This window comes from Balaenoptera borealis, assembly GCF_965194805.1.
Source record: "Balaenoptera borealis genome assembly, chromosome: 14".
NCBI lineage: Eukaryota > Metazoa > Chordata > Mammalia > Artiodactyla > Balaenopteridae > Balaenoptera > Balaenoptera borealis.
Window position 1 is genome coordinate 13,418,090 of NC_138875.1, and position 12,137 is coordinate 13,430,226.

Genomic DNA, 12,137 nt, shown 5'->3' on the forward strand with positions numbered 1-12,137 from the left:
AGGTGCAGGTTCCATGAATCAGTTTGAGGGTGTAGAATTACCTTTGAGGAGTGTCCCTAATTGTTAGAGTACCACATATGCTCATAAAGACTACAAACCAAGTCTTTATCAATGGAATTTGCCTTGTAGAAGTAGGATTAGAGATTGCAACATTTCTTGTCATTCCATGTATATTATTACATGCATTAAGAGCTTAAACAAGTGATCATTTAACTGAAACTTTCTGTTATTCTTTTTTGGTTTTGGCTGCGTTGGGTCTCCATTGCTGTGTGCGGGCTTTCTCTAGTTGCGGCGAGCAGGGGCTACTCTTCATTGCAGTGCACGGGCTTCTCTGCTGTGGAGCATGGGCTCTAGGTGCATGGGCTTTAGTAGTTGCAGCATGTGGGCTCAGTAGTTGTGGCATGCCGGCCCTAGAACACGCGGGCTTCAGTAGTTGCGGTGCGTGGGCTCAGCAGTTGTGGCGCGTAGGCTCTAGGGTACACGGGCTTCAGTAGTTGTGGCTCGCGGGCTCCAGAGTGCAGGCTCAGTAGTTGTGGTGCACGAGCTTAGTTGCTCCACAGCATGTGGGATCCTCCCGGACCAGGGATTGAACCCGCGTCTCGTGTACTGGCAGGTAGACTCTCAACTACTGCGCCACCAGGGAAGTCCCTTTCTGTTATTCTTAATAACAGAATGTGTTAATGCAGCTTGGCTTATTTTGTTTCCTAAGAATTAAAGAAGTATAGTTTAATTACATTACAATATGTTATTTTGCAGGCTTGATATGCTTAATTCTCAGCTTATTGTAATGGTACAATAATATTAACATTTTCTTTAGATATTTATGAAATAATATAGCAACACAAAATGCCATTTATTTCTGTCCCTGAAGAACCATTTCAATGGATGTTTATATTTCAAAATGAAATTAATTTTTTTTTCTCATTTATAATATAAAGTATTTTCATACTTGGTTCGCAGGTGAAAATGACTCAGAAAAAAGAAGCTACTTTACCATTTCTGTTTACACCATTTAAGTAAGTCTCTTATATTTTTTATTAACTTGTAGGAAATAATTTTTCACTGAGTTTGAAAGCTTGACAGGATAGATTAGGTACTTAGAAACACTGTCTTTTTTGGGTATGTTAGTGCAGTCTTCTAAATGAAAGCCTCTTCTATTGTTTTATAAATAATGAACCAGATGCTATATACCTTTGAATGGCTGGTAGAGGAGATATAGGGGCGCAGAGAGATATGGGAAACATTAAGGAGATAAATTCAACAGGGCTTGACTGGGAAGGTGTGGGGCTCTTGGCTTGGTTGATTGGGAAGATGCTTGTGCCATATGGCTTATAGAAAGAAAGAAGAGCTAGTATGAAAGGTAAGGATGAATTTACTGAGTTCAACTTACATTTGAAGATACCAGTTAATTAGTTAAAAATAAGGACTTGGATCTCAAGATAGAGATGAGAATTGGTTATTAAGATTTTGGAGCCAACAGCATAAAGATGGTGGTGGAAACTGTTAAACATGTAGGAGGCTCTGGGGAGAATATAAAAAGTGACAAGAAAAGGCCAATGAGACAATTCTGGGAAACACTGACAACGACTTGGGCAAAGAGGAGAGTAGATTTTGGTGGGCAGCAGATTTTGTCCCACATCCAGAAAGATGTGCTTTCCTTAAATTGAGAATGGGGATATTTGAGTCATAAATGTGGCTCTGCACCACCGACTCGGGCGGGTTTACTCAGCCTCCTTGGACTTCGTTTGCAATTAGTAGGGACTCACATTTAATTAGGAAGGATTTTGCTCTTGACCAAAATAAATAAAAACTGTTTGAAATATGGGTGGTAAGGATGTGATTGAATGACTTCATTGGAGTTATTTTTCATAACTTATATAGCACTAGACTAGTATTCATAAACTAGAAACTATTGCCCTCTGAATCATGTAATCACATCATTCTCTATGGCAGCTTGCCTTTGTGTGTGTGTGTGTGTGTGTGTGTGTGTGTGTGTGTGTGTGTATGTGTATAGGAGAGCAAAAACAAAGCAAAATTAGGATTTTGCAAGTTATGACCATATGAAATTAATTATATTACATATGTCAAAGGTAGAATTATTTTTGAGGAGTGTCCCTAATTGTAGGATTATCACATATACTTATAAAGACTATAAGCCAAGTCTTTATCAATTAGAATTTGCCCTATATTATATCATTTAGATATCATATGCATCTGTTTATTTGTAATGTAGAGGTATAGTCAGTAACAAAATAAATAAATGAACAAGAAATATATTATCAATTTTTGATATGAAGAAAATACACAGGACACTGAAAGTAACTGAGAGTTACTTTAGGTTAGCTACTTGAGAAAGACTGATCAGGGAAATGCTCTTCTGGAAGGGGTTCAAGTGCACATTGCCCACCTTCCTCCACTTGGCCCAGGAGCTGACCATGAACTTCCCCTGCTTTCATGCTCAACACCTGCCTGCGGAGCCACTGCTAGCTTTGTGTCACCAGGGGGCCCAACAGAATGGTTGATTCTCACCCACTGGCTCACCCACCCTGCCTGCAAACTTGTCTGGCTGAAAATCATCATTTGTTGAAAGCCTGCAGTATGACCAGAAAAGCCTTGGATAAAACAAAGAATTGACTCGTGAGGAAATAGATAACTGAAGGAATAGAAAAGGGCTTAAAAATATTAAAATCCTCAGAAATATCTGAGAAACTGTTGTATCCATAAATAAAAAAGCAGCACAAACTTTACAAAATGAGAAAAAAAATAGGATGCATTTTTTTAAAAAAATGCAAAATGCAACTAAAAACTTACAGAATGATAAATTGTACAAGAATGGTCCAAATGGGAGGCAAATCCTCCAAATTAGAACAGCAAGTAGACCTCAAACGAAGTGAAATGAATTTTAAGTAACATATGCACTGAATGAGAAGCTGGAGGAAACACTGGAAGGTGTCGTTTCTTCACCCCCCATACACTGGAAACTTAAGGGAAAAGGAAACATTTTAAATTGTACAATAAAAGCAGGCTTCTGAAGCAACCTAAGATGCGACATGATTTTGAACAATTGTTGGGACTGTAAGAAAGATTTGAAGATTGGCATGTGGATCAAAGCTTCAAAGAAATAGATGAGAAAATTTAATTACAGTATAAAACTTTGCTACTGAGTGAACAGCATTTAAGTAATCATAAATAATGTAAATATTGGTTTTCAGCTTTTAGAGTCAAACCTTAGACAAAGCAAGGAAGACTTCATAATGATTACAGAATAGAATGCAAATGTTACCAACTTCGGCAATGTACAAGGCTACAGGTTGGAAGGCAGAAATATAAATGGAATAATAGTGGTGCTATTGTCCTCATAAAATAGAATGTGGAGATGATTCCACCTATAGTTGAGAGAATAAGATAGAGGTTTGGGTATTAGATTATTAAAGTGACCAACGTAGCCACCAGGAGGTAAAAATAGTAATATAACCGTATTGAGGTGGGAGGAGACAGCAGGAACAGAGTCGGCGGGGAGTCAACAGCAAGGGTCTCAGGTTATCAAGTCAAGAAATAGTAATAGGGGCTTCCCTGGTGGTGCAGTGGTTAAGAATCCGTCCGCCAATGCAGGGGACATGGGTTCAAGCCCTGGCCCAGGAAGATCCCACATGCCGCGGAGCAACTAAGCCCGTGCGCCACTACTGAGCCAGCACTCTAGAGCCCGCGAGCCACAACTACTGAAGCCCTCATGCCTAGGGCTTGTGCTCTGTAACAAGAGAAGCCACTGCAATGAGAAGCTCACGCACTGCAACGAAGAGTAGCGCCCACTCACCACAACTAGAGACAGCCCGCGCACAGCAACAAAGACCCAATACAGTCAAAAATAAAAACAAATAAATAAACTTTTTAAAAAAGAAATAGTAATAAAAGCATATTATTAAGAAAAATGAGGGTAACTACCAGAATAACTAAAATCAGACACGTGTAAAAGTTTTTATTTCTGGGTTGGGGAACTGAGAGCTGAGAAGGGTGGGGCAGGGACACATTGGTTGTCATTTTGCCCCTCTGTACTGTTTTTGATTTTAAAAAATTATATGTATATATTGCTTTGATGAAACATAATTTAAAAAGAAACAAAAAATAGGAAGTTCCCTGGTGGTCCAGTGGTTAGGACTTGGCATGTTCACTGATGTGGGCCTGGGCTCAATCCCTGGTTGGGGAACTAAGATCCTGTAAGCCACACAGTGCGGCAAAAAAAAACACAAAAAACAAAACAAACGGTATTCTAATCATTGGCATGAATCAAAATCATAAAAGTTATGGGCACAGATAAAAAAGAAATTTATTCTTCCATATAAATTTTAGAATCATCAACTTGAATTATATGAAAAATTCTTTGGTTATTACACTATATTTAGGAAGCAATTTGGAGAGAATTGACGTTTTTACACTATTGAACTTTGTTTATTTATTTATATCTTCTGTTATGTCCCTAAGTAAAATTTTATCTTTTCCCATCCAGTATACATTTCTCATTATTTTATTCCTGGATATTTTATTTCTATTATGAGTAGTATCCTGTTTTCCCTGTTACATATGTTCAGTATACCAGGAAAAACAGTTATCATCATTTATCATCTGAGTACAATGGGCTCTTTATTTTTCTCTAATCCAATGAGTTTTTTTTCATTTCTACACCATCTCTTTCCTTCCAGTCACCTTTATATATACACCTAATGTTAGCATTGTCCACTTAGAAACTATATCAAGTAATTATTGGAACATAAACATCATAAAAGATGAAAGAATGCTGTGGTCACACATCCTTTTTGTAAAACAGCTCAGATTCTTGTTACAAATAATTGTTCAATGAAGTCCTTCCTTCTTGAATAAGTACCATATTTCCTTTTTCTTGTTAGAAATATATTGTTCACTCATCAGTTCTTAAATGTAAGAAAACTTATCTAGGATACTGACAGCTGAAAATTCAGTCTTGAGATTTTACTTATGTGATTAATTTCACCAGCATCACTAGATTTAGGTTTAATAATATCTCTCTACCATTCTTCCATTGTCTTATTTAGTCTTTTCTAGCATGAATAATTTGTGAATAATGTGATAGTTCCTAGGGTGATGAAATAGCAAATGTGTCAAGATATAGGAAGAACAAGATTGCTAACATCCTGTAACATATCTTAGATTTGTAAAAGTGTCCAATGGATCCATATGGTAATTGCATATCCTATTTTATCCTATTATTTAAAAAATAAGTAAATTTTACCTTTGATATTTTAAAGACCTCTAAGAAAGAATAAAAATCATGAAATATTCATTATGACAAATAGAACTGCTCAAAAAACCCTCAAAACTAAAATTGGGTCTAATGGACTCCGAGTCTATGCCCAGGAATGACCAGCAGGTGGAGCTACATGACTAGAAAAAGTATAGTTTGGCTACGTGTGAAAGTACCTTAAAAAGGAGGAAAAAACACTTTCTATTTGGAAAGTGTGTATAGAGGCTAAAGTAAGATAAGAAAAACATTAAAAGAAAACAATTCCATGAAATGAGAAAAGAACAAGAGAAGACTCTTAAGAGATATTTTAGAAAAAAATGAAAATGGGAAGGAGATATTGTACCTTGCCAACAGAAGCCAAAACATGTTATATTTTATTTAAAAATCACTATTTAAATTCAGGGAACTGAAATAAATTTTAACAGAATATTTTAATATTAATATTTTCTACTAAAATGGCAAAAGATAACTTTTATTCTTTTTAATATATTTATTTCTTTTAGTCTGATATGGATTAAAATTCCTCCCTTGGACCAAATTTTAAATATTCGTTTTAATGTGAATCTTTCTACCACTTCATCCATCTGATTTACTAATTATTTACTAAAAGTGTAATTTTCTGCCTCAAACCCGAAATTCTTCTTTTAAAAAAGTAACTTTGGGGACTTCCCTGGTAGCACAGTAGTTAAGAATCCTCCTGCCAATGCAGGGGACACAGATTCGAGCCCTGGTTCTGGAAGATCCTACATGCCACGGAACAACTAAGCCCATGAGCCACAACTACTGAGCCTGCACTCCAGAGCCCGCGAGCCACAACTATGGAAGCCCGCGCACCTAGAGCCCATGCTCTGCAGCAAGAGAAGCCACCACAATGAGAAGCCCGCGCACCGTAACGAAGAGTAGCCCCTGCTCGCCACAACTAGAGAAAACCTGTGTGCATCAACAAAAACCCAACGCAGCCAAAAATAAATAAATAAATAAATAAATGGTTTTTTAAAAAGTAACTTTTATACATCACATACCTACATTGGAAAATATTCATTTACTTTATTATGACATGAAAGATAAGATTCTCCATCATTGGTCAGTCTAAAGGAGTGCAAATTATTCTATAAATACTTTTTTATTCTGCTTTTTCTGTCTGTCGTCTTGATATAGTTTTTCCTTTAAATAGATATTCTAAAAAGGAATGGAGTAGATATCATTAGGTACCTCTAAAATATCATTTGTAAATGCAAATGAAATATCTTTGTAATAAAAATCTGAGTAAAGAATATATAATACTTCTATGGGTAGCATTTTAAGGAGATTTCACCCTCCAAACACTAGTTCATGCTGAAAGTCTTGATAATTCTAAAACATGGTTTAGTTTCTTCTACAGTGTTCAAATAACTGTGGAAAAAAGATGAAACAATAGCAATCACAGCAAAGAAATGTGCACAATTAATATTTATTTCTCTTTTGCTTTTTAGTTAAGCTTAACATGTTGATAACAGATTCTTTTAAAATTTGATGTTTTCAATATAAAAGATTTAGTCAATAGAGGAGAAATTTTCATACAAATTAGTACGTAGAAATGTTGTGTTGCTATTATCATAAATATTATTTCTGCCAAATTCTCTCTCTTCTCCCTCTCTGTGATTCCAATTGTGTGTGTATATATATATGTGTGTGTGTATATATATATACAGGAGAAATATATATATATGTATGTTCCTGTTCACAATGATGTGTATGGTTGGTTTTTTAAATGGTCTTTTCTGTATTTTCTTTCTGCTCTTCAAGGTTGAGGCAAGATATTTTCTATTGACCTATCTTCCGATATACCAAATCTCTCTTCTGCTTTGTCTAGTTTGTGGCTATCAGTTATCACTTTTTTTTCAATTCTAGGATTTTTATTTCAATTTATTTAAAAAGTAGATTCCAGTTATGTGGTGCAATTTTCTGTCTTTTTCTCCATTATTGAATGTATTAACCACAATTATTTTAAAGTCTGTACTTGATAACACTAATAACCGTATTGTTCGTGAGTTTGTTACTGTTGTCCTTTGTCAGTTGGTCCTGTTGTTGTCTGGTAGTTTTTAAATGAACCCTTATCATTGTACATTAAAAGTTTTAGAAGCTCTGGATTATCTCATTCTCTGGAGAGGTCTTACCTTAACATCTGACAGGCACAGAGCAGTAGCTGACTCAAAGCTGTGTTGCAGTTTGTTTCTTTGTCTCTTCTTCCCGCTGGTTTGTCTCTGCTCTTAGAGTGGAGCCGCCCAGGGATCTCAGCTGAAGCTTGTTGTGTTAGCTAAAGCCCTTCCTCTCAGGTGGCTCCTGAACACCAGATTTCCTCTCTCATATATCTTGAGATTACTGTCCTACTTTTCAGGTGCCGTCTCCCCAGCTTCTTATCCTCTTGTCCTACACAGCTGAAGAATTCAGCTGAGTGTAAAGTTAACCTTCCCTCTTACCAGCACTTGGCCTCTGTTTCTTTATCTGAGTTCTCCATATATAAATTCTTGCTTATAAAAATTCCTTCTCTCATTTTTCTTAAGACTTCACTTCAGAATCTGTATTAAATTAGTTTAAGTAATTCCAGATAACCTTCTTTTCATGTCTTTTTTTAAAAATCCAGAATGAAAATTGTATATTTTTCTCTTATTTTTATTCTCTTTTGGGTCCTCAAGTCCTGGCTTCATGGGATGCTGCAAACCTTAATTTTTATCTCTACAGTCTGATAAGATTGCCAAAGGCTTTGTTGGATTCTCTACATCCTGGTAGCAGCCATCTGCCCAAATTCTCAGCCTTTTTCCTTGTGTAGGGATGCCCTAAGGGTTACAATTTTCTGTGTGATTTCTTTCTAGGGTCCAAACCCTTCAATTCTTGATGGTCTCAAGACCATCAAGGGTCTGCTAGCTCTCCAGTACCTTCAAATTTATTTTTAATTTTGTTTTATCAGGCTTTCTGGTTGTTCCTGGTGGGAGCATTGGTATGCCAAAGCTTCTCCATCATAGCCAGAAACTATGGTTAAATTTTAATGTTTTAATTATTTTAAAAATCTGGTTAGTAAAATGTGAATGAAAAAGTAATACATCTTCACAATAAAAATCACACAGATGATGAAAGTTCCCGTGCCTGGTGTGTTCCAGTTTTTACAGTCTTTGTTCCTGGAGGCACAGCTGCAATTTCTTATGTATCTGTCTATATATATCATGTGTACCTATGTATGTGTATGTATATATCCCTTTGGCTAACATATTTTTTATTTTAATTATGAAATTATTCAAACACACTGAAAAGAATAAAGAGTATAACAAAAATCCTTGTACCTACAATCCAGATTTAAAAAATGTTAACATTTTACCATATTTCTTTAGATCCTCTTTTTTTCTTAAGAAATAAAGTGGTGTAATATAATTGAATCCCTATTTTTAAAATCTACCGATTTTTTTTTTTTACAATTCTCTTTTTTTCCCTTCAGTACGATTTTCAAGATTTACCAGCATTGGCACGTGCAGCTCCCCTTTATTCATTTTAATTTGTATACGTTACTCCTTTGATTACTCCCTTGCCAGCCCCCCTTATTTTGTTGTTGTTATTTGTTTTGTCTTTTTTACATGGATGTTAAAATATTGTACCTTTTATTCTGGACTTTTTATTTCTCACAAAACTTCTTTATGTTTAAAATATGTGATACTAAGACTTATTTTGCACTCGTTCTCAACTTACGGAAAACTAAAAAAATTACATGGGGAACACGTTTATAAGAGTCTTTAATGTCATAATGCAACAGTGAGGTTTGTATAGAACATTTTGATGAATTCCAGACACATTCTGAACCTTTGGTATGTCCCTAGATTTATAAAGAGTCCATTTAGAAAAATATAAATTCGACTGACCATGGTTTCTTTACCAAAATACTGCATATATAATGTAATTTTATATAAAATATGTATTTAATGTAATGTAACAAGTATTTCTCTTTAAAAATGTTTCTGCTCATTTTTTTTTTAAGACTGCACTTGAGAACATAAATTAGCTTAAGTAATTTATTTCCGGACAAGCTTTTTTTCCCTTTTTTTATTTAGTTTAGCAAATTGTTAGGTGCTTTAAGAATGGCAAGATGCATTCTTTTATTTTTCTTCCTTTTTTAGGTCTGCAATATTTTGATAGCATTTTTTTTAACATCTTTATTGGAGTATAATTGCTTTACAATGGTGTGTTAGTTTCTGCTTTATAACAAAGTGAATCAGTTATACATATACATATATCCCCATATCTCTTCCCTCTTGCATCTCCCTCTTTCCCACCCACCCTATCCCACCCTTCTACCTGGTCACAAAGCAGCGAGCTGATCTCCCTGTGCTCTGCAACTGCTTTCTACTAGCTATCTATTTTACATTTGGTAGTGTATATATGTCCATATATACATTACCACTCTCTCACTTTGTCCCAGCTTACCCTTCCCCCTCCCTGTGTCCTCAAGTCCATTCTCTAGTAGATCTGTGTCTTTATTCCAGTCTTGCCCCTAGGTTCTTGATGACCTTGTTTTTTTTTTTTTTTTTGGATTCCATATATATGTGTTAGCATACGGTATTTGTTTTTCTCTTTCTGACTTACTTCATTCTGTATGACAGCCTCTAGGTCCATCCACCTCACTACAAATAACTCAATTTCGTTTCTTTTTATGGCTGAGTAACATTCCATTGTATATATGTGCCACATCTTCTTTATCCATTCATATGTCCATGGACACTTAGGTTGCTTCCATGTCCTGGCTATTGTAAATAGAGCTGCAATGAACATTGTGGTACATAACTCTTTTTGAATTATGGTTTTCTCAGGGTATGTGCCCAGTAGTGGGATTGCTGGGTCGTATGGTAGTTCTATTTGTAGTTTTTTAAGGAACCTCCATACTGTTCTCCATAGTGGCTGTATCAATTTACATTCCCACCAACAGTGCAAGAGGGTGCCCTTTTCTCCACACTCTCTCCAGCATTTATTGTTTGCAGATTTTTTAATGATGGCCATTCTGACTGGCGTAAGATGATATCTCATTGTAGTTTTGATTTGCATTTCTCTAATGATTAATGATGTTGAGCATTCTTTCATGTGTTTGTTGACAATCTATATATCTTCTTTGGAGAAATGTCTATTTAGGTCTTCTGCTCATTTTGGATTGGGTTGTTTGTTTATTTGTTATTGAGCTGCATGAACTGCTTGTAAATTTTGGAGATTAATCCTTTGTCAGTTGCTTCATTTGCAAATATTTTCTCCCATTCTGAGGGTTGTCTTTTTGTCTTGTTTATGGTTTCCTTTGCTGTGCAAAAGCTTTTAAGTTTCATTAGGTCCCATTTGTTTATTTTTGTTTTTATTTCCATTTCTCTAGGGGGTGGGTCAAAAAGGATCTTGCTGTGATTTATGTCATGGAGTGTTCTGCCTATGTTTTCCTCTAAGAGTTAAATAGTGTCTGGCCTTACGTTTAGGTCTTTAATCTATTTTGAGTTTATTTTTGTGTATGGTGTTAAAGAGTGTTCTAATTTCACTCTTTTACATGTAGCTGTCCAGTTTTCCCAGCACCACTTATTGAAGAGGCTGTCTTTTCTCCACTGTATATTCTTGCCTCCTTTATCAAAGATAAGGTGACCATATGTGTGTGGCTTTATCTCTGGGCTTTCTATCCTGTTCCATTAATCTATATTTCTGTTTTTGTGCCAGTACCATACTGTCTTGATTACTGTAGCTTTGTAGTATAGCCTGAAGTCAGGGAGCCTGATTCCTCCAGCTCCGTTTTTCTTTCTCAAGATTGCTTTGGCTATTCGGGGTCTTTTGTGTTTCCATACAGATTGTGAAATTTTTTGTTCTAGTTCTGTGAAAAATGCCAGTGGTAGTTTGATAGGGATTGCATTGAATCTGTAGATTGCTTTGGGTAGTAGAGTCATTTTCACAATGTTGATTCTTCCCATCCAAGAACATGGTATATCTCTCCATCTATTTGTATCATCTTTAATTTCTTTCATCAGTGTCTTATAGTTTTCTGCATAGAGGTCTTTTATCTCCTTAGATAGGTTTATTCCTAGATATTTTATTCTTTTTGTTGCAATGGTAAATGGGAGTGTTTTCTTAATTTCACTTTCAGATTTTTCACCATTAGTGTATAGGAATGCTAGAGATTTCTGTGCATTAATTTTGTATCTTGCTACTTTACCAAATTCATTGATTAGTTCTAGTAGTTTTCTGGTAGCATCATTAGGATTCTCTATGTATAGTATCATGTCATCTGCAAACAGTGACAGCTTTACTTCTTTTCCAATTTGGATTCCTTTTATTTCTTTTTCTTCTCTGATTGCTGTGGCTAAAACTTCCAAAACTATGTAGAATAATAGTGGTGAGAGTGGACAACCTTGTCTTGTTCCTGATCTTAGAGGAAATGGTTTCAGTTTTTCACCATTGAGGACGATGTTGGCTGTGGGTTTGTCATATATGGCCTTTATTATGTTGAGGTAAGTTCTCTCTATGCCTACTTTCTGGAGGGTTTTTATCATAAATGGGTGGTGAATTTTGTGAAAAGCGTTCTCTGCATCTATTGAGATGATCATATGGTTTTTCTCCTTCTATTTGTTAACATGGTGTATCACATTGATTGATTTGCATATATTGAAGAATCCTTGCATTCCTGGATAAACCCCACTTGATCATGGTGTATGATCCTTTTAATGTGCTGTTGGATTCTGTTTGCTAGTATTTTGTTGAGGATTTTTGCATCTGTGTTCATCAGTGATATTGGCCTGTAGTTTTCTTTCTTTGTGACATCTTTGTCTGGTTTTGGTATCAGGGTGATGGTGGCCTCGTAGAATGAGTTTGGGAGTGTTCC

The 12,137-nt window shown here is 35.6% G+C and overlaps 1 protein-coding gene across 3 annotated transcripts in view; it reads left to right on the forward strand.

Annotated features, from left to right (window-relative positions):
• PIGN (phosphatidylinositol glycan anchor biosynthesis class N) overlaps positions 1-12,137 on the forward strand; it is a 122,841-nt gene that overhangs the window by 26,771 nt on the left and 83,933 nt on the right. For all 3 annotated transcript variants that reach the window (XM_082352980.1, XM_082352979.1, XM_082352981.1), the window contains exon 13: positions 961-1,016. In XM_082352980.1, the coding sequence (XP_082209106.1) occupies positions 961-1,016 (56 nt within the window). The remainder of the gene's footprint in view (positions 1-960; positions 1,017-12,137) is intronic.